The sequence below is a fragment of the Thalassophryne amazonica genome, chromosome 16 (assembly GCF_902500255.1).
Source record: "Thalassophryne amazonica chromosome 16, fThaAma1.1, whole genome shotgun sequence".
In the NCBI taxonomy this organism is placed as follows: Eukaryota; Metazoa; Chordata; class Actinopteri; order Batrachoidiformes; family Batrachoididae; genus Thalassophryne; species Thalassophryne amazonica.
The window spans coordinates 18,751,044-18,775,454 of NC_047118.1; the positions used below are offsets into that span (position 1 = coordinate 18,751,044).

Consider the following 24,411-nt stretch of genomic DNA (forward strand, 5'->3'; position numbering starts at 1 on the left):
CTAATCCACGCTTAGTTTATATCCCAAAGTATGCAATACCATCTTCTCAGCATCAGCTTTGATGTAGGCAAAGCAGAAAACCTCTGGTGCTGAAAAATAAAGCTGATGCTTAAGTGTCAAAAACCTGCAGTTCCATGAATGGCCACTTGAGTCTGCCTTCAAAGGCAAGTGAATTCCCATAGATGCCTATGTTTAAATGTCCAACATTACAACTTTGGTCATTTTGTTCTGATTTCCATGTTCATGACAGCTGTATGGACATTTTTTGTTTGTTTGTTTTTTTGTATAACCCATGAGTTTAAGCTATTTAAAAATAATTATGGGCATGGTCACTTTGAGGGACAGCTAGTTTGCTGGATCTAGTCACTAGTGGCCCACTAGCTGTTGTGGACTTGATCATGGTTGTTCTTTCTGAGCATTTTATTACATACAGTATATCTGAGATTATGTGGCTTGCTGTGTGGTTAATTACTGAGAAGTCAGTGCTCCAGTATTTCCACTCAGTGGAAAATTGTACCGTGAGTGCTAATTAGTAGGTACGGACATTGGGTATTGATAGCTTGGTGATGTTGGCAATATGCTAATCAGTTTTTAATATCCATACCCAAACCACCTATTGAGGTCCACTGCCCAGCCCATAAAACCTCTATGATAATCAAACACCCGAACACAGATTATTTAAGTTGTTAACCTGAGCTAGATTGGTAACTTCAAGACAGATGGGTGTGTTAAAGCTTCATTTGTCCCGCCAAGTCACAAGGGTGCTGCCCATGCTCCACCTCTTTTCCCATTAATGGGTTGACCGAGAGTTAGGCAGAGTCGGGCATTGCTAAGATGGTGTCATCAAGAGATGCACCATTTGAGCTTCAAACCCATTGATCAGAAAAACATATGAGTAATATCACTGAGGGTTTGTCCAGCTCGTCATGCCTCCAGATGGCTTATGGCGTGGTGGATTGTTTTTTTCTTTGTCAGAATAATTAACAGCATCAATTAGCACCTTCAAATTGATGTCAGTCAGCAAAATGAACTCTGCCATGTTTGGCTAAACGCCGCCCCCCGGTAGGATGCGTGGTGGTCGGGGCGTTCAGTAGCATATTTCATATAGCACCAAAATTGCATGCTAAAAGAACTACTGCACGGTCAATGAAACACAACAGCAAATGGTATGAATAATCCATGTCATGTGACATACAAGCCACCAATCGAATGACAAGGATCTACTCAGCCGTTATATAAAAGCTGCTTTTACATTCTGTGAACACAAGCTAGTTTTGACATTGTTAGTGTATCCTTGGATTTCAGAGTCGGGGAGGGTATTTGAAACTGGTTCGCTTGCTCACCACATGCTCTGGGTTCAAATGAGGTTGTGCATGGTGGTGTGATGTGTACAGATGCGCTGTTGGTTTTTGAACTTGTATGCAGCTCAAACAACGGCTGAACCAAAGTGTCCTCATTAGTCAGGACTGAATTAGTTGGGAGTATTTGGTTCTGGGAAATGTTGTCTGAGAAGCACTGTGCATGCAGAGAAAGTCCACACAACATCAATTACACTGCACAGTGCATTCCAACAAAACACCCACTCTATTAATTATAAATTTATGAAGCTTCTGTTCAGTTTTTTTTTACAGCAGTTTATCCGATAAGATCTTGCAGCTTTGCTGCGTTAAAGCCTGAGTATTCTCATAATCGACTGCAATGTAATTGTTTTGTTTTGCTGAATTTCCACAGCACATATCAGCATTTTAAAAAAAAAAAGTGTTTTCCATTTTCATCCAAAGTTTATGTGCAAGCACACCAACAAATATCGTTTATGGTTGCAGCAAGACACTGTTGTTTTCACTTGGCTTTGAAGTAAACAAGGTTTTTTTTCAGACATTTGCAGCTTTTGGTTAGAAAATGGAGAGAAACTGGTAGAAACACAAGCGATCTCATGATTATGTATGAGTCTGTGAATATGAAATACAGTGCATCCAGAAAGTACTCACAGCATTTCACTTTTTTCCACATTTTTATGTTAGGGCCCTGTCCCACTGGGGAGAGGATTAATTAATTAATTGAGTATACAAAGTACGGGCGTTCGTTGTCATCCGCAACAAAAATGGCCAAAAATTACAAATGTCCCAGTATGAATTACGGATATATTAATAATATATAGTGAATATATGATGAACAATCACAGTTATATAACGCATGTAGTGAGGAAACTGATCCGACACATTGAGATTATCACGGCAGTATTACGGGTGTATTATGAATGCATCACACATGTGTTGCGCGTGCACGGCATCTGCATTGCGGACATAAAATAAGCTCATTCGGGCCATCGGCATCACTATTCACATCAACAATACAGCCTCTGGAGCATTTGCTGGACTTGGACAAGTTGATCACAGAGTTAATTTTCTTGTTGTCATGCGAGGGTTAACTGTTCATGAGTTTGGGGAGCGGGAGGGGGAAGCCACTCAGGGTGTGAGATGTGTGTGTGTGTTTTTTTTAAGAGTGTCACAGAAGACAGACTTCAGCATGAGTTGTGGCTAAACAGCAACTCTTCCTTTTGTTGGTGTTAAATAAAAGTCCTGGAGGAGACGCGATTGCAGCAGCTACGTCTTTGTGGATTTACACAGCCGGACTGGCACTGACTGGCAGGTATGTCGGTTTCTGCCACATATAGTACTTTGGGTTTACGTGACGTGTTTGTTATGCATTCACAGATTGTCTGCAAAGCAGATGTAATATAAACACTTTATTCGTGGCCAATCTGTATGCATTCGCTACAACATGTTTTAGTTTGTGATGTGGACGTGATAGGCACGATATCTGTTTTACACACTGTCCCGGTCCGCTGCCAAGCCGCAAATCCCTGTCAGTTGCGGATATCAGCAGTTAACGGCAGATATACAGCACATAGAGTGAGTATGTATTGTGTATGAATTGAGTATGTATTGAGTATGTAAGGCGGATGTTATGCACATCCAGATTTTTGAGTAGCTCAAAAATCCTGGGTGCGGACATGCGTGCCTCTGCGGATGATCACGGACATGTTCGGATGACGGCCGACTCATACAGGCATGTTACACGGATATTGCGGTTGTTTGGCGAATATGGGCCAATTTTGTGCACAATCCATACGCAAATCCTCCTAAACGCCAGTGGGACAGGGCTCTTACAGCTTTATTCCAAAATGGATGAAAAAAAAATTTTTTCCTCAAAATTCTACACACAATACCACATAATGACTGTGAAAAAAGTTATTTTTTGGGGGGGGGATTTTTGCAAATTTATTAAAAATAAAAAAAACAAAGAAATCACTCGTATATAAGTATTCACAGCCTTTGCCATGAAGCTCAAAATTGAGCACATGTGCCTCCTGTTTCCACTGATCATCCTTGAGATATTTCTACAGCTTAATTGGAGTCCACCTGGGGTAAATTCAGTTGATTGGACATAATTTGAAAAGGCACACACATGTCTACATATAATGTCCCACAGTTGACAGTGCATGTCAGAGCACAAACCAAGCATGAAGCCAAAGGAATAGTCTGTAGACCTCTGAGACAGGATTGTCTTGAGGCACAAATCTGGGGAAGGGTACATAAACATTTCTGCTGCTTTGAAGGTCCCAATGAACACAGTGGTCTCCATCATCTGTAAATGAAAGAAGTTCAGATTCACCAGGATTCTTCCTAGAGCTGGCTGCCCATTTAAACTGAATGATCGGGGGAGAAGGGCCTTAGTCAGGGATGTGACCGAGAACCTGATGGTTACTCTGTCAGCGCTTCAGTATTCCTCTGTGGAGAGAAGAGGACCTTCCAGAAGGACAACCACCTCTGCAGCAATTCACCAGTCAGGCCTGTATGGTAGAGTGGCCAGATGGAAGCCACTCCTTAGTTAAAGGCACATGGCAGCCCACCTGGAGTTTACCAAAAGACACCTGAAGGACTCTCAGACCATGAGAAACAAAATTCTCTGGTCTGATGAGACAAAGCTTGAACTCTATGGTGTGAATGTCAGGCGTCATGTTTGGAGGAAACCAGGTACCATCCCTACAGTGAAGCATGGTGGTGGCAGCATCATGCTGTGGGGATGTTTTTCAGCAGCAGGAACTGGGAGACTAGTCAGGTTTGAGGGAAAGATGAATGCAGCAATGTAAAGAGACATCCTGGATGAAAATATGCTCTTGACCTCAGACTGTGGAGAAGGTTCATCTTTCAGCAATGACCCTAAGTACACAGCCAAGATATCAAAGGAGTGGCTTCAGGACAACTGTGAATGTCCTTGAGTGGCCCAGCCAGAGCCCAGACCTGAATCTGATTGAACATCAGTGGAGATATCTGAAAACGGTAGTGTGCCTACGGTCCCCATCCAATCTGATGGAGCTGGAGAAGTACTGCAAAGAGGAATGGGCACAACTGCCCAAAGATAGGTGTGCCAAGCTTGTGGCATCATATTCAAGTTGACCTGAGGCTATAATTGCTGCCAAAGGTGCATCAACAAAATACTGAGCAAAGGATTTCAATACTTATGTAAATGTGATTTCTTGGTTTGTTTGTTTGTTTGTTTAGTAAATTGCAAAAACAAAAAAATTTTTTATTTTGTCATTATGGGGTGTTGTGAGTACAGTTTTGAGGAGGGAAAAAAAGAATTTACTCCACTTTGGAATGAGGCTGTAATATAACAAAATATTGAAAAAGTGAAGCACTGTGAATACTTTTCAAATGTACTGTAAATAAGTAAATAAAAAAATAATAAAATACCAGTATAACTTATGTTTTTTTTTTTTATCTTTTTATTTGTATTACAGACTTTTTTCAAAATCACATTTCACACTTGGAATATCACAGTAAAATGAGTTCCAAGACTCCTGAATTATTATTATTATTATTATTATTATCTTGGAACTGTTTTGTACAAGTACTTTTGTGCTTTTGTCCTCAAGATGATGTTTTCTACAACCCCAATTCCAATGAAGTTGGGACATTGTGTAAAATGTAAATAAAAACAGAATACAATGATTTGCAAATCCTCTTCAACCTATATTCAATTGAATACACCACAAAGACAAGATATTTAATGTTCAAACTGATAAATTTTATTGTTTTTGTGCAAATATTTGCTCATTTTGAAATTGATGCCTGCAACACGTTTCAAAAAAGTTGGGGCAGCGGCATGTTTACCACTGTGTTACATCACCTTTCCTTCTAACAACACTCAATAAGCATTTGTGAACTGAGGACACTAATTGTGAATGTCATGACTGGGTATAAAAGGAGCATCCCAAAAAGGCTCAACCGTTCGCAAGAAAAGATGGGGCGAGGATCACCACTTTGTGAACCACTGTGTGAAAAAATAGTCCAACAGTTTAAAAACAATGTTTCTCAATGTTCAATTGCAAGGAGTTTAGGTATTCCATCATCTACAGTCCATAATATAATCAGAAGATTCAGAGAATCTGGAGAACTTTCTACACGTAAGCGGCAAGGCTGAAAACCAGCATTGAATGCCAGTGACCTTCGATCCCTCAGGCAGCACTGCATTGAAAACTGACATCATTGTGTAAAGGATCTTACCGCGTGGGCTCAGGAACACTTCAGAAAACCACTGTCAGTTAATACAGTTCGTCGCTACATCTACACGTGCAAGTTAAAACTCTACCATGCAAAGTGAAAGCCATACATCAACAACATCCAGAAAACGCTGCCACCTTCTCTGGGCCCGAGCTCATTTGAAATGGACAGATGCAAAGTGGAAAAGTGTGCCGTGGTCTGATGAGTCCACATTTCAAATTGTTTTTAGAAATCATGGACGTCGTGTCCTCTGGACAAAAGAGGGAAAAACCATCCAGATTGTTACCAGCACAAAGTTCAAAAGCCAGCATCTGTGATGGTCTGGGGGTGTGTTAGTGCCCATGGCATGGACAACTTATACATCTGTGATGGCACCATCAATGCTGAAAGGTACATCCAGGTTTGGGACCAAAACACGCTGCCATCCAAGCAACGTCTTTTCAGGGACGTCCCTGAAAATTTCAGCAAGACAATGCCAAGCCACATTCTGCACGTGTTACAACAGTGTGGCTTCATAGTAAAAGAGTGCAGGTACTAGACTGACCTGCCTGCAGTCCAGACCTGTCACCCATTGAAAATGTGTGGTGCATTATGAAGCGCAAAATACGACAATGGAGACCAAGAACTGTTGAACAACTGAAGTCGTACATCAAGCAAGAATATGAAAGAATTCCACCTACAAAGCTTCAACAATTAGTGTCCTCAGTTCCTAAACACTTATTGAGTGTTGTTAGAAGGAAAGGTGATGTAACACAGTGGTAAACATACCATCACCCCAGCTTTTTTTTAAAGGTGTTGCAGGCATCCATTTCAAAATGAGCAAATATTTGCACAAAAACAATAACATTTATCAGTTTGAACGTTAATTATCTTGTCTTTGTGGTGTATTCAATTGAATATAGGTTGAAGAGGATTTGCACATCATTGTATTCTGTTTTTATTTACATTTTACAGAATGTCCCAACTTAATTCGAATTGGGGTTTACATTGGTTGGTATATTTATTTATTTGTGTTGTTTTAATTTGTTGGAATGGCTTCATCACCAGTTTTACACTCACTCATCATCAACCGCTTATTCCAATTAAGGGTCACGGGGGACTGGAGCCTATCCCAGCAGTCACAGGGTGTGAGGCGGGATACACTCTGGACAGAACGCCAGTCTGTCGCAAGGCCACATATAGACAAAGAAACACATTCACACCTACATGCACACCTACGGACAATTTAAAGGTTCAAATCCCCCTAACCTTCATGTCTTTTGAATGTGGAAGGAAGCTGGAGCACCTGGAGGGAACACACGCAAACACGTGGAGAATATGCAAACTCCACACAGAAAGACCACAGGTGGGAATCGATCTCATGACCTTCTTGCTGTGAGGCAACATTGCTAACCACTAATCCACCATGCTGTAATCACCAGCTTTATATTATTATTCTGGCTAGGAGTATCAACCATGATGCTTTGGAGTGTGTCTACATATAATTCAAAGTGATTAATTTGCTGATGATGTTTTGATATTGCAAGAGAGTGTTGGACTTTGACATTATCGCCAACATGGACGTTTTTTGTTTTTGTCTCTGTTCTTAATTGATGAGGATTATTATTATAGGAATATTCAAAACTAATTGTCCACTTGTTCTTCATGCTGCTGCTGAATGTCTACACTTTTGTGATCTCTACATAATATTGGTACATGCATCCGTAGTACTCTGCTGTGTAGTGGGCGATGAGCTGTCTGATAGTTTGGATTGATAATCTGATAATATGTTGCACACTTGATTTGCAGATAGGCCTTTTACCTGCTCCCATGGTCACTTTTCAGGAAAGGACAATATTGCAACCTCTCCCATTAAAATGACCTATCAACGATCCAATGATTTAAGTCTAACTAGTGCAGTGCCCGTAGGAAGTACGTATTCTTATAGAAGAGTGGGAGCATTGCTGACGATCGTTGTTGAAGCTGGCATGTAAGAATGTTCCTCCTTGTGATAATAAAGCAAGACGTGTGTGTGTGTGTGTGTGTGTGTGTGTGTGTGTGTGTGTGGGTCACATATTTGTCAGAGTGTCTGTGTATTATTTATTTGTTCTGTCTCTCCCTGTGAATGCATTAGAGATAGGCATCTGTTTAAGGCATCTGAATCATGAGTTACAAGACTTCAAATATTTCCCCCCTTTTTACATGCACTGGGCAACAACTTTGACCTTGCCCTGTGACCTAGACCACTGACTCCTGAATGTAAAAGGTTAACTGGTTCATCCTTAAGTGAGACTTAACCTGTGTACAAAATCAGGTTAAAATATTTAATTTGCTTTTGAGATATTTTATTAAAGAACACACAAACACACATTTGGGTGAAAATAGTCTGCGTGCTTAAATATGTAAACACTTGCAGTTTCTTTGCCCATCTTCTGTCACAACCCACTTCTTTTAAATTGCATGAATGCGGATGCGGTCTGGAGGAACACATACTCGAGACAGCCACAGACTCGAGACAATCAGGGGAAAAGACAAACTTCACTCAGACTGAACGCTGTTTAATTCAGGTGTCACATTGATCCATTGGGGCCTCAGAACCAATTCCGCATCTCAATTTACCCCCCCCATCCCCTCACAAAACCACATCATGTCACTCCCTGCCTTCTCCTCCACTGTTCTGTGGAGACGCATTCTCGACCGCATGTTGGAAGATTTTTGAACATCCGCAGAAATCAAACCTTCTCACTAAGGAGCTGCACAGCAACATGACAGCCTGAGAAAGCTCAGAATCCACCAGCCAAATGAATGATAATAAGCAATATTTCTCAAGTTTTATTGTTTAGATAGAAAAGACGAGGGGGATCAGAAGACGTCTTACCAGTGCAACTTGCACTAATGAGTGGAGATTCCTCCTCTGCTCAAAACCTCTCCTGATGCATTTGTGTGTTCAGGTGCTAAACGTTAGTGGGAAATGAGAATATTTGCAATGCTCAGTGGACCTATAACCCTAAACTCCATGAAAACAGAACACAGACATTCATTGTCTGGCTGCTGTTTTCACTTTACGGTATGACTGTAATATTATATTATGTATATGATAGATTTATGCATGAAAGATCTAGAAGAGCTCTCATTTGAGTGCATGCTATTTAGGGTGTTTTTTCAGAGGTCAGGTCTTGGCGTATGTACTGGTGCCATCTATCTGTGATACCTGGGTGTCACCTTGATCTGTTTTAGTTGTTGGGATCATGAACACTGAGACACAAATACTCAGGATTGTGCCCAGAGAAGTTTGCTACGTGGCCAAAATGTCATAGCTAACATTCCCTCACAATGTGAGTAACATTACTAGGGGAGCCACAACCACTATCTTTGAACCCCCCCCCCCCCCCCACGACTAAACCAAACCAACTTTTTTAGGTTCCTTAGATGACCCCAAAACACAATCAGGATGTTTCCAAAGATAAAAACTGGCCTCAAGCCAGTTATCCAAGATGGCATCTAAGATGGCTGCCAAAATAGGGTTTTTCACTAAAACACCTTTAAACAACATATAAACAAATGTCACAGACATTCAATGATAAGGGTCTATTGGCGGCCATTTTGGGTGCCATTTTGAATCTTAAACCCATGAATGAATTTAGTTTAGGCACAAATGCGTTTGCTGTGACCTGCAATGGTCTTCCCATTGAATCTCTGTGATATTTAAGTTATTTATATATTGTTTAAAGGTGTTTTAGTGAAAAACCCTATTTTGGTAGCCATCTTGGATGCCATCTTGGATAACTGGCTTGAGGCCCGTTTTTATTTTTGGGAACATCCTGATTGTGTTTTAGGGTCATCTAAGGAACCTAAAAAAGTTGGTTTGGTTTAGTTCTGGGTAGGGATGGGTATCGAGAACCGGTTCCTTTCGGGTATCGTTAAGAAATGATTCGATCCACCGACATCAATAAGCTTTGTGCTTAACGATTCTGTTATCGGTCCTTCAGAGTGGCCATTGTTTTGGCGGGTGTTTGTCAGGAAAATGATCATTTCTCTACATTGATTACAGGCCCTGCAGCAGGTCCTTAATCAACTTTTCTGCAGCGCAGCTTTGCTTTGAACCTTGAACCAATCGAAGCGTGGTTCACAGATTGAAGCAATGCTTCGGTCGATTGCTTCGTTTATTTCTTTCTTTCGCTTAATTTTCCCCCGCTAAAACCCTAAAGAGCATATGTCTGTCAGTATTATTTACCTTTTCTATGTTAAACCGACCTGTTATGGTCTTCTGAAACAGTTGATAGATGTATTTTATAACTTAAAAACGGGAGCGATGCTAACGCGTTAGCATGTCTATGGCATTTTCAATGTTAAAAGTTAGCATTTAGCAATTGCAGCCGTCATCACGTTCGGGTGCATTTGTTTTCAAATTGTAATATTCCTTAAATTTATTTTTGCTTATATATTAATAATCTAATGATTATTATATACAATTTTAGAGAAAGAGACAAAAAGAACCTGAATAGAAACACAACAGAAAATATATAATAGCAACTAACGTAAATAAATAAATACATACAGAAATATATGTTTCCTGTGAACATCTAGTGACTCTTACACCTCCATTTCATCCCTGTCTTATTTAAGTTTAATGACAGTTTGTTTCAGTCAAACCATATTTTCAGTTTGTTAATTTCTTTAGTTATTTCCTCCAGAACTATCTGCCAAACTAGAAAACTGCTGCATCCTAGCAAGAGCAGAATACTACTGGAATGAATTTGAATAAGGAAAGTTGTTTTTTTTCTCACCTAAATGGATGCTGCACTCACTCCAGTTTATTGTCTGGAATAGTCCCAGATTGCATTTCAGAGCTTCTAGAATTCAAACATTTCCGTGCAGGTGGTGTTGGGGGTAATTTTGGGTTTCAGCTTTTTTTGTTTTTCACCACTTTCATCCCTGACCGAGTTGTGAGTCACTTTTGTGCGAATTAAAATTACTAACTGGGACTCCTGTCTTGTTGCGAGAAAGAAACGAGAATCATCCTCCGTTCTGTTCACACAGCTCCAAACATTGCGTGGCTCTCTGACAAGTCAAGATAGAACGATAGAATCCAGTCTGAATTAATAACTTCAAAGCGAAACACAGTTTTGTTTATTTTTATTTATGTCCAGAGAGTTACTGTGAGTTTCTCTGTGAATTTTCAGACCTTTTGTCTGACTTAGTGCTTAGCTCAGATAAGATAATTATAGTGGGCGATTTTAACATCCACACAGATGCTGAGAATGACAGCCTCAACACTGCATTTAATCTATTATTAGACTCAATTGGCTTTGCTCAAAATGTAAATGAGTCCACCCACCACTTTAATCATATCTTAGATCTTGTTCTGACTTATGGTATGGAAATTGAAGACTTAACAGTATTCCCTGAAAACCCCCTTCTGTCTGATCATTTCTTAATAACATTTACATTTACTCTGATGGACTACCCAGCAGTGGGGAATAAGTTTCATTACACTAGAAGTCTTTCAGAAAGCGCTGTAACTAGGTTTAAGGATATGTTTCCTTCTTTATGTTCCCTAAGGCCATATACCAACACAGTGCAGAGTAGCTACCTAAACTCTGTAAGTGAGATAGAGTATCTCGTCAATAGTTTTACATCCTCATTGAAGACAACTTTGGATGCTGTAGCTCCTCTGAAAAAGAGAGCTTTAAATCAGAAGTGCCTGACTCCGTGGTATAACTCACAAACTCGCAGCTTAAAGCAGATAACCCGTAAGTTGGAGAGGAAATGGCGTCTCACTAATTTAGAAGATCTTCACTTAGCCTGGAAAAAGAGTCTGTTGCTCTATAAAAAAGCCCTCCGTAAAGCTAGGACATCTTACTACTCATCACTAATTGAAGAAAATAAGAACAACCCCAGGTTTCTTTTCAGCACTGTAGCCAGGCTGACAAAGAGTCAGAGCTCTATTGAGCCGAGTATTCCTTTAACTTTAACTAGTAATGACTTCATGACTTTCTTGCTAATAAAATTTTAACTATTAGAGAAAAAATTACTCATAACCATCCCAAAGACGTATCGTTATCTTTGGCTGCTTTCAGTGATGCCGGTATTTGGTTAGACTCTTTCTCTCAGGTTGTTCTGTCTGAGTTATTTTCATTAGTTACTTCATCCAAACCATCAACATGTCTATTAGACCCCATTCCTACCAGGCTGCTCAAGGAAGCCCTACCATTATTTAATGCTTCGATCTTAAATATGATCAATCTATCTTTATTAGTTGGCTATGTACCACAGGCTTTTAAGGTGGCAGTATTTAAACCATTACTTAAAAAGCCATCACTTGACCCAGCTATCTTAGCTAATTATAGGCCAATCTCCAACCTTCCTTTTCTCTCAAAAATTCTTGAAAGGGTAGTTGTTAAACAGCTAACTGATCATCTGCAGAGGAATGGTCTATTTGAAGAGTTTCAGTCAGGTTTTAGAATTCATCATAGTACAGAAACAGCATTAGTGAAGGTTACAAATGATCTTCTTATGGCCTCAGACAGTGGACTCATCTCTGTGCTTGTTCTGTTAGACCTCAGTGCTTTTTTTGATACTGTTGACCATAAAATTTTATTACAGAGATTAGAGCATGCCATAGGTATTAAAGGCACTGCGCTGCAGTGGTTTGAATCATATTTATCTAATAGATTACAATTTGTTCATGTAAATGGGGAATCTTCTTCACAGACTAAGGTTAATTATGGAGTTCCACAAGGTTCTGTGCTAGGACCAATTTTATTCACTTTATACATGCTTCCCTTAGGCAGTATTATTAGACGGCATTGCTTAAATTTTCATTGTTACACACATGATACCCAGCTTTATCTATCCATGAAGCCAGAGGACACACACCAATTAGCTAAACTGCAGGATTGTCTTACAGACATAAGGACATGGATGACCTCTAATTTCCTGCTTTTAAACTCAGATAAAACTGAAGTTATTGTACTTGGCCCCACAAATCTTAGAAACATGGTGTCTAACCAGATCCTTACTCTGGATGGCATTACCCTGACCTCTAGTAATACTGTGAGAAATCTTGGAGTCATTTTTGATCAGGATATGTCATTCAAAGCGCATATTAAACAAATATGTAAGACTGCTTTTTTGCATTTATGCAATATCTCTAAAATTAGAAAGGTCTTGTCTCAGAGTGATGCTGAAAAACTAATTCATGCATTTATTTCCTCTAGGCTGGACTACTGTAATTCATTATTATCAGGTTGTCCTAAAAGTTCCCTGAAAAGCCTTTAGTTAATTCAAAATGCTGCAGCTAGAGTACTGACGGGGACTAGGAGGAGAGAGCATATCTCACCCATATTGGCCTCTCTTCATTGGCTTCCTGTTAATTCTAGAATAGAATTTAAAATTCGTCTTCTTACTTATAAGGTTTTGAATAATCAGGTCCCATCTTATCTTAGGGACCTCATAGTACCATATCACCCCAATAGAGCGCTTCGCTCTCAGACTGCAGGCTTACTTGTAGTTCCTAGGGTTTGTAAGAGTAGAATGGGAGGCAGAGCCTTCAGCTTTCAGGCTCCTCTCCTGTGGAACCAGCTCCCAATTCGGATCAGGGAGACAGACACCCTCTCTACTTTTAAGATTAGGCTTAAAACTTTCCTTTTTGCTAAAGCTTATAGTTAGGGCTGGATCAGGTGACCCTGAACCATCCCTTAGTTATGCTGCTATAGACTTAGACTGCTGGGGGGTTCCCATAATGCACTGAGTGTTTCTTTCTCTTTTTGCTCTGTATACACCTCTCTGCATTTAATCATTAGTGATTGATCTCTGCTCCCCTCCACAGCATATCTTTTTCCTGGTTCTCTCCCTCAGCCCCAACCAGTCCCAGCAGAAGACTGCCCCTCCCTGAACCTGGTTCTGCTGGAGGATTCTTCCTGTTGAAAGGGAGTTTTTCCTTCCCACTGTCGCCAAGTGCTTGCTCACAGGGGGTCATTTTGACCATTGGGGTTTTTACGTAATTATTGTATGGCCTTGCCTTACAATATAAAGCGCCTTGGGGCAACTGTTTGTTGTGATTTGGTGCTATATAAATAAAATTGATTGCTTGATTGATTAATCACCACAGTACTACACATACACATCGACACATGCTGAGCTAGGCTACGTCTACATGTATTAACATAAAAATCTTCCAGAACAGCTTTGTCACTACCCAAGAATTATTATATTCCTTTGCCCAGGTAACATATTTGTCTGTGATCCCAACATATTGCATCAAGGAAGTACACTAAAGATTATATAAGGACTTGTCCGAAATACTTGGTTATGTATTGAAATTATGCATGAGTGTATGGAGATGGGTGGCTGTAGACTACCCAAGGCCAGGTCTGCCTTAGCCTCAGACCTGGCCTTGAATGCTGCGGCATCAGCCTTGGTTTTGTGTTGTTGCGTCTTGGTCTTTGCCTCAGGGAAGTGGACTCGACTACACCACTGCCAGTCATCTTCATAGGTCACTGGTCTCACAATCATTCAGTAAAACAGGAACTGCTAGATATATGTCTGCATGTATACACAGGTTAGTTTAACCCCTTAAGCCCTAGAGCCTATTTCACCAAAATCACATACCCATACATTATGATTTATCTCTCAGCTTGTACAAGGTCAAAAATGCAAAAGTTTGGTTCAGCTAAAAGGCAGGTCCTAGGGGATGTTGTGGATGCAAAAAAATTGAAAGTAAATAATACTTGGTAGGAGTAAATGAGTTTTTTTTTTTCCAAAAAATGAATTCCGATTTATGTCTTTATTTGCTTGGCGTTACAGCTGTGGTTAGTTGATATGTGATTGAAATGGATACTTTTGTAGAAGAGACTTCGCTTGACATTTTGATGTATAGTAAGTGTATGTTGGTGTCAGCATTGGTTAGTTACTGCAGCTTTGTTACTGTGGAAAGTTCACTAAACGATGACAAAATGAGCCTGACTGTGGTTGTTTGTCTTATTGATGAGCTGAAAGATGCCATACTGCTCATTTCAGCGGACTCTGTGGGTGTGTGGCTCACAGTGAATGTATTATTGACAGCTGTCACCTTCTCCATGAGTTGGCGAAGCTGTCTGCTGCGTGGGTCGCGGTTACACATGTTCTGGGTTGGTGCGACCACAGTACAGATACACTTTCCATCTGCGTCCTGTGCCGAGCTGTAGATCTGCCAGCCTTCCTCTGGGCTCGGGTACAGCGCCTGTAACAACACAGACATTTATTTTACACCAAATGGAAAAGACATTTTTCAGCTGTCTGCTGTTGTTTATCCATGCTGTTGGAAAGCAGCAAAATGTAACAATCAGCAATATAACAACCACAGACATAATATAAAATTTCAACTTGGTTGGGTGGGAAAAAATGGAAATAAATATATAAAATAAATGTAAATTTAAAAAATTTTTTTGCAGTTTTGTAGTATAATTAAAGGGGATCTTCAGGATTTCCCACCTTTGGCTTATTTTTTTTTTTTTATATTTTTGAATAAACTTTTCACTCGGGACAAAATTATTTTAATTGGTACAGTATGAGATTATGCACCAACACAGTCATGGGTTGAACAGCTATATAATGTAATAAGCTAAAACCCTCAAAGTAAGCCATCTCTTAGAGTGACCACAGTGGTGAAAAGATTATTAAGCAAGTCTGGTATCATGGAGTGGATCCCTGTGAATCTACTTGCATGCACGTTTACCTCAGTAAATGTTAATAAACCTTTTAAAATCCTCTTATAAGTAGAAGATAGAGTCCTCCATCATCGTTAGTACATCCATTGTGTTGTGGGCGATTTGCAAAGCCTCTGTGTTTTTGTATGCATTGTCTACATTGGCAGTGGACATTCAATTCAATTAAATTGTTGCACATGCTGTAGGCTATATTTGGTTGTGTTCTTTATATTTGCAAGCGTTTTCTCGACTTGTACGATGCTATTTTGTTGTTTTTCAGATAACTCTCTTGCTTGCCTCTACTGGTGGTTGGCTCTCACTGCGGTATTGTATCACTTCCTGTTCCGGAGCACAGCGGTGTTTTTCTGTATCTGTTAGCTGTTTAATCTGCGCAGTTAGATTGATCTAGTTATCTAGATTACGATTTGTTTCCCAGTGTAATCTTTACGTGCCTTAACTAAAGCACTCCTTCTACTGAATCACCTCTAAATTATTTACACATTATTCACTTTGCGTGTTTTTAGGAATCCGCTAGCTTAGCGTAGCTACTAGCTCTTAGCCGATTTAGCATGGCGGCTTCTCCTGTCTCTCCCGCACTTTTCTGCTCTGGGTGTGAAATGTTTAGTTATTCCTCGGCCTCCTTTAGCAGTAATGGTACTTGTAATAAGTGCAGCTTATTCGTAGCTTTGGAGGCCAGGCTGGGCGAATTGGAGACTCGGCTCCGCACCGTGGAAAATTCTACAGCTAGCCAGGCCCCTGTAGTCGGTGCAGACCAAGGTAGCTTAGCCGCCGTTAGTTCCCCCCTGGCAGATCCCGAGCAGCCGGGAAAGCAGGCTGACTGGGTGACTGTGAGGAGGAAGCGTAGCCCTAAACAGAAGCCCCGTGTACACCGCCAACCCGTTCACATTTCTAACCGTTTTTCCCCACTCGACGACACACCCGCCGAGGATCAAACTCTGGTTATTGGCGACTCTGTTTTGAGAAATGTGAAGTTAGCGACACCAGCAACCATAGTCAATTGTCTTCCGGGGGCCAGAGCAGGCGACATTGAAGGAAATTTGAAACTGCTGGCTAAGGCTAAGCGTAAATTTGGTAAGATTGTAATTCACGTCGGCAGTAATGACACCCGGTTACGCCAATCGGAGGTCACTAAATTTAACATTAAATCGGTGTGTAACTTTGCAAAAACAATGTCGGACTCTGTAGTTTTCTCTGGGCCCCTCCCCAATCAGACCGGGAGTGACATGTTTAGCCGCATGTTCTCCTTGAATTGCTGGCTGTCTGAGTGGTGTCCAAAAAATGAGGTGGGCTTCATAGATAATTGGCAAAGCTTCTGGGGAAAACCTGGTCTTGTTAGGAGAGACGGCATCCATCCCACTTTGGATGGAGCAGCTCTCATTTCTAGAAATATGGCTAATTTTCTTAAATCCTCCAAACCGTGACTATCCAGGGTTGGGACCAGGAAGCAGAGTTGTAGTCTTACACACCTCTCTGCAGCTTCTCTCCCCCTGCCATCCCCTCATTACCCCATCCCCGTAGAGACGGTGCCTGCTCCCAGACTACCAATAACCAGCAAAAATCTATTTAAGCATAAAAATTCAAAAAGAAAAAATAATATAGCACCTTCAACTGCACCACAGACTAAAACAGTTAAATGTGGTCTATTAAACATTAGGTCTCTCTCTTCTAAGTCCCTGTTGGTAAATGATATAATAATTGATCAACATATTGATTTATTCTGCCTAACAGAAACCTGGTTACAGCAGGATGAATATGTTAGTTTAAATGAGTCAACACCCCCGAGTCACACTAACTGTCAGAACGCTCGTAGCACGGGCCGAGGAGGAGGATTAGCAGCAATCTTCCATTCCAGCTTATTAATTAATCAAAAACCCAGACAGAGCTTTAATTCATTTGAAAGCTTGTCTCTTAGTCTTGTCCATCCAAATTGGAAGTCCCAAAAACCAGTTTTATTTGTTATTATCTATCGTCCACCTGGTCGTTACTGTGAGTTTCTCTGTGAATTTTCAGACCTTTTGTCTGACTTAGTGCTTAGCTCAGATAAGATAATTATAGTGGGCGATTTTAACATCCACACAGATGCTGAGAATGACAGCCTCAACACTGCATTTAATCTATTATTAGACTCTATTGGCTTTGCTCAAAAAGTAAATGAGTCCACCCACCACTTTAATCATATCTTAGATCTTGTTCTGACTTATGGTATGGAAATAGAAGACTTAACAGTATTCCCTGAAAACTCCCTTCTGTCTGATCATTTTTTAATAACATTTACATTTACTCTGATGGACTACCCAGCAGTAGGGAATAAGTTTCATTACACTAGAAGTCTTTCAGAAAGCGCTGTAACTAGGTTTAAGGATATGATTCCTTCTTTATGTTCTCTAATGCCATATAACAACACAGTGCAGAGTAGCTACCTAAACTCTGTAAGGGAGATAGAGTATCTCGTCAATAGTTTTACATCCTCATTGAAGACAACTTTGGATGCTGTAGCTCCTCTGAAAAAGAGAGCTTTAAATCAGAAGTGTCTGACTCCATGGTATAACTCACAAACTTGTAGCTTAAAGCAGATAACCCGTAAGTTGGAGAGGAAATGGCGTCTCACTAATTTAGAAGATCTTCACTTAGCCTGGAAAAAGAGTCTGTTGCTCTATAAAAAAGCCCTCCGTAAAGCTAGGACATCTTTCTACTCATCACTAATTGAAGAAAATAAGAACAACCCCAGGTTTCTTTTCAGCACTGTAGCCAGGCTGACAAAGAGTCAGAGCTCTATTGAGCTGAGTATTCCATTAACTTTAACTAGTAATGACTTCATGACTTTCTTTGCTAACAAAATTTTAACTATTAGAGAAAAAATTACTCATAACCATCCCAAAGACGTATCGTTATCTTTGGCTGCTTTCAGTGATGCCGGTATTTGGTTAGACTCTTTCTCTCCGATTGTTCTGTCTGAGTTATTTTCATTAGTTACTTCATCCAAACCATCAATATGTTTATTAGACCCCATTCCTACCAGGCTGCTCAAGGAAGCCCTACCATTATTTAATGCTTCGATCTTAAATATGATCAATCTATCTTTGTTAGTTGGCTATGTACCACAGGCTTTTAAGGTGGCAGTAATTAAACCATTACTTAAAAAGCCATCACTTGACCCAGCTATCTTAGCTAATTATAGGCCAATCTCCAACCTTCCTTTTCTCTCAAAAATTCTTGAAAGGGTAGTTGTAAAACAGCTAACTGATCATCTGCAGAGGAATGGTCTATTTGAAGAGTTTCAGTCAGGTTTTAGAATTCATCATAGTACAGAAACAGCATTAGTGAAGGTTACAAATGATCTTCTTATGGCCTCGGACAGTGGACTCATCTCTGTGCTTGTTCTGTTAGACCTCAGTGCTGCTTTTGATACTGTTGACCATAAAATTTATTACAGAGATTAGAGCATGCCATAGGTATTAAAGGCACTGCGCTGCGGTGGTTTGAATCATATTTGTCTAATAGATTACAATTTGTTCATGTAAATGGGGAATCTTCTTCACAGACTAAAGTTAATTATGGAGTTCCACAAGGTTCTGTGCTAGGACCAATTTTATTCACTTTATATATGCTTCCCTTAGGCAGTATTATTAGACGGTATTGCTTAAATTTTCATTGTTACGCAGATGATACCCAGCTTTATCTATCCATGAAGCCAGAGGACACACACCAATTAGCTAAACTGCAGGATTGTCTTACAGACATAAAGACATGGATGACCTCTAATTTCCTGCTTTTAAACTCAGATAAAACTGAAGTTATTGTACTTGGCCCCACAAATCTTAGAAACATGGTGTCTAACCAGATCCTTACTCTGGATGGCATTACCCTGACCTCTAGTAATACTGTGAGAAATCTTGGAGTCATTTTTGATCAGGATATGTCATTCAAAGCGCATATTAAACAAATATGTAGGACTGCTTTTTTGCATTTACGCAATATCTCTAAAATCAGAAAGGTCTTGTCTCAGAGTGATGCTGAAAAACTAATTCATGCATTTATTTCCTCTAGGCTGGACTATTGTAATTCATTATTATCAGGTTGTCCTAAAAGTTCCCTAAAAAGCCTTCAGTTAATTCAAAATGCTGCAGCTAGAGTGCTGACGGGGACTAGAAGGAGAGAGCATATCTCACCCATATTGGCCTCTCTTCATTGGCTTCCTGTTAATTCTAGAATAGAATTTAAAATTCTTCTTCTTACTTATAAGGTTTTGAATAATCAGGTCCCATCTTATCTTAGGGACCTCGTAGTACCATATCACCCCAATAGAGCGCTTCGCTCTCAGACTGCAGGCTTACTTGTAGTTCCTAGGGTTTGTAAGAGTAGAATGGGAGGCAGAGCCTTCAGCTTTCAGGCTCCTCTCCTGTGGAACCAGCTCCCAATTCAGATCAGGGAGACAGACACCCTCTCTACTTTTAAGATTAGGCTTAAAACTTTCCTTTTCGCTAAAGCTTATAGTTAGGGCTGGATCAGGTGACCCTGAACCATCCCTTAGTTATGCTGCTATAGACGTAGACTGCTGGGGGGTTCCCATGATGCACTGTTTCTTTCTCTTTTTGCTCTGTATGCACCACTCTGCATTTAATCATTAGTGATCGATCTCTGCTCCCCTCCACAGCATGTCTTTTTCCTGGTTCTCTCCCTCAGCCCCAACCAGTCCCAGCAGAAGACTGCCCCTCCCTGAGCCTGGTTCTGCTGGAGGTTTCTTCCTGTTAAAAGGGAGTTTTTCCTTCCCACTGTAGCCAAGTGCTTGCTCACAGGGGGTCGTTTTGACCGTTGGGGTTTTACATCATTATTGTATGGCCTTGCCTTACAATATAAAGCGCCTTGGGGCAACTGTTTGTTGTGATTTGGCGCTATATAAAAAAAAAATTGATTGATTGATTGATTGATTTTGATGGAAATACTTGTCGAATTGATGCTGTTCTTTGGCAGTCCATCGTTTTCAACGTTGACTGTGTTTTCTGAGTTCGTCTATTGTAGTCAGGTTTATGGGCCTGCTTTGGACTGACAATGTTGTCCACATCTGTATGATGTATGCATTCCAAAAAACAAAAAACTTGTCCTTTCAGCACACTTTACACAAAGGATAAGGTAGACATTGTAGTGCCCCCACCAACACCCTGTTTGAAGTGCCAAATGAAGCACAGGAGTGTGACAGACTTCATGGATAGCAGTGACAAAAGAAATAGGCGGTGGTGCCATCCATTGATGGGCATTGTGGTTCCTCCGCATGCCACCAAGGTATCTATCAAAGGCCACCAACAGACGCCCTGCTGCCGACTTTAATGTCATGCTCAGGCCTACCTGATGCCAAATTGATGCATGTTTTTCTGTGTTTTCTGCATTAGGAAGTGCTGTGACCTCTCTTGGCCACCATACATTTACCCGTGTAAAGCTTTACTAAACAAATAATCGATCTAATACTTGAAAAAGTTGCAGAATGTGTTTGGCAGCAAACTCATAAATGCATCATGATTAGTTGTGCTCATTCTGCTACCACATTTCAGCTGCAGAGTCATCATTCCGCCATCGCATTCTCTTTCTCTCTTGTAACCCTGTCAAAAGTTGCTACTACCCCAAAAACAATTAATGGCAATTGATCTTTGCAAGTACTTGCGGTCTAGTTTTAGATGGGAGAAAAAGAAACAGGAGAGCAGCAGGGGAAGAGAGAAAGTGGGTAGAAATAGGCGGCGATTAAGATAAGACAAGGGAGCTGGTGGTAAAAAGTGATGAAAAACACACGGCGTGACAGAGACAGAGTAAGCATTAGATGGAAGATGAAGAAAGCCAAAGACAAATGGGAGTAAAGTGGTGAGGTTAAACAAGAGAGGAGGAAGGAGGGATGATGCCAAAGCTGTGCAAAAGCAGAGCGTCTAATAAGTTTGGACACAGAGAGGAAATGGAGCTGCTCTGGATCAATAATACAGCCCGTTAGCGGGACGGTGGGGGGGGCAGGCATGGAAGGATGGATGTCTCTCTTTGACTATAACCCAATCGAAAGCAGTGCATACAGATTACGACAGTGCAAGACGATCTGAGCCTTCACACTCGGCGCAGACAGCAAAATGTAACAACCGAAGGAGCAGCCATTTAAGCGATCAAATTAAAGAGTCATCCTCATAAGATGAAAGCTGGAAATAAAACATGGTGGCAGCGTTGCCTCCGTGCTGCTGTCCTCCCTCTTCCTCCCTGAGCTGCGTTGTGCCATCATCTGCTTGGGCCGGGGGATCCGATTAAGACGTCTGCAGGGACGGAAGGGCCGTGTGATTGGAGTTTAAAGTAGCGGCTGCCCTACGAGTCAATGTGCTCGCTGTCACTGCTTGTCACTTCTGCCAGTCCCATGGTGCCCCACTCCCTGCCTCCCATCCCATTGCTCTCCTCTGCTCAGTGCATTTTTCTCCTTTTCTTACTGACAGAGTGGACGGTAACTCTGAATGCCAGACTTGTTCCAAATGAGATGGAAGACAGCTACGTGAGAGTTCATTACACCAGCTGCTTCTTAAATATGATGACTGTGACACTGATGACACATTTTTCTTCATATGTAAATTATTCTCATTGTGTTTGCTGTACAAAGTAGGCTCATATAGTTTCTTATTACAGCGCAATATAGTTGAAGTAGGGAGTAATCTTATCGTCCGAATGTCTATCGGAATGAATATCTGCAGAATTATACACAAATCATAATGGACTTGGACTTCATTGAACAACCCCAATGCAAGTCATCAAAGGGCTAATGACGTCATCATATAACTTCTCTGAAGCTTCATTATGAAGTCATCACTGTGAAATGTTTTCCTAGGCTTCTTGACTGAGATGTTTTTTTGAACCATGGTTTCCTTTATCTTTTACCAAACTACTCTAAAATATAATCGACTCTAGACAGACATCCAAGTAATATTCTCACCAGCTTTTATTTATTTATTTTTGAGTTATCTTGGCCACAGACACCAGCAAAAACAATACCCTGCTATCACCACTTTGCAGGTGCGCATGGGAAAAATTCACATGGTGCACTATATATCGGCCTGTGTGTGCATCTATGGACATGATATATCTCATAACCCACTGGTTTTACAGTCTTCATTTTACTATCAAATTATATGCAAGAGACACGTCTAATGAGACTATGCCAGAAATTAAAGCATGGATTAAAAAGTCATGGATTAAAACATCAAATGCACTCCTCAGATGTTATTAACTACTAAGACCAGAGAGTAGAGTTTTGTCTTAAAATACTCACGAAGCCCAACTTTACATTTTCTTCAATAAATAAATAAATGAATGAATGCCTTTTTGTAAGCTTTTGACTCCAATGAACACTATATTTTAGTACCTACTGAGGCTATAAAGAGCAAATTGGAGTCTTCAGTTACTCAGAGACCCCAAGTCTCTATTTGATCCAATTGAATATTTTTCAGGAAAATGATGGCTGTTAACCTTTGACTCATAGCACAGACCTACATTACTGTATACTGTAGCTACGTACAGCACTTTCAGGCAATAGAGCATTTTTAGCATCTGGGACCTCAGGTTGCTATTTGGTGCAAATGAACATTTTTCCTGAGATCAATAACGATGCAAAATTTGACCTTTGGACCCAATTAAATCACATTCATTACATTTTTGGTAATGACTAACGCCATACAGACCACACAAACTTAAATTATGTAGAGAACCCAAATGACACAACAGAGCGTTTTTTTCTGGAAATGAATTGAAGCAACAGCTTTGGTCTTTGACTATTAGAAAATTTCCCTATATTCTTTCTCAAAAGTCACCTAGGATATAGAAAGCAGTTTTTTTTTTTTTTTTTTACCTATATTAGCTAGGGACTCCATTTTAACATCCATCAATAAGGGTCACGGGGAAGCTGGAGCCTGTCACAGCAGTCATAGGATGTGAGGCTGGATACACCCTGGACAGGACGCCAGTCTGTCACAGGGCCACATATAGACAAACAAACACATTCACACCTACGGACAATTTAAACGTTCCAGTCCACCTAACCTGCATGTCTTTGGATGTGGGAGGAAGCTGGAGCATCCAGAGGGAACCCCACACAGACACATGGAGAGCATGCAAACTCCACACAAAGGGTGGGAAACAAGCCCACAACCTTCTTGGTGTGAGGCAACAGTGCTCACCACTAAGCCACCGTGCCGCCCTTCATTTGAACATTTTTTTCATTAAAATAATGACAAATATCCGTTTTGACTTTGGATCCCAATTAAATCACCCCTTCTTGTATTTTAGTAACAACTGAGCCAATACAGAGTAGATTTGAGTCTTCAGGAACTCCAAGTGTGTTTTATCCAGCTGATAAAATGACTGGATTCAGTAACAGGTTAGTACATAATTCCAGATGTTTATTTTCACATATATAACCTATAAGCCTAAATATAAAGTATAATCACAGTTTTACACTGTATGTTCCGGAGTACAAGTAAGAATAAGGATAAATCGTACCTCAGCTTTTTAATTTGGGATTTCTGTGCAATGTTGCAGTGCACTTTTTATTATGGCCATTTATTCTTTTATTATTGGAGTAAGTAGATAAGGGAAATTAATGAATTAAATATTAATATCAAATGCATGGTTATTCTGTGTATATAAGTTGCACCAGAATATAACTTGCAGGACCTCCAAAACTTGTTTAAAAAATGTGACTTATATTCTGATGTGACTTACATACTGAAAAATCGTACATTCACTATTAATAATAACTATTATTATAATACATTACATTGGATTTTACCAGGAATCAAAGCACTAACCAAAATCCACTCCATTAATAAAAGAATAATTGGCAACAATAAAAACTACACGATAACAATGCACAGAAATTTTGGTATATAAGTTGCAAGACCTCCCCAACTCTGTGTGTGTGTGTATATATATATATATATATATATAAACACAAAGGGAATTATAGGACATTACGGTGGTTATCTTTCAGGTTACAGAGATGAAGTTCAGCAGGGAAATGATTTTGAATATAATGACACCAAACCAACACTATACATCCAGTCCAAAAGTCTGCCTAGTCCTCATTCCATTAATCACAATAGTGAGTCATTATACTTTCATCCCTCGTTCCTGCAGTGACTTGAACT

The 24,411-nt window shown here is 40.2% G+C and overlaps 1 protein-coding gene across 2 annotated transcripts in view; it reads right to left on the bottom strand.

Annotated features, from left to right (window-relative positions):
• olfm2a (olfactomedin 2a) overlaps window positions 1-24,411 on the bottom strand; it is a 190,047-nt gene that overhangs the window by 28,163 nt on the left and 137,473 nt on the right. For both annotated transcript variants that reach the window (XM_034190002.1, XM_034190001.1), the window contains exon 2: window positions 14,620-14,769. In XM_034190002.1, coding sequence (XP_034045893.1) covers window positions 14,620-14,769 — 150 coding nt within the window. The remainder of the gene's footprint in view (window positions 1-14,619; window positions 14,770-24,411) is intronic.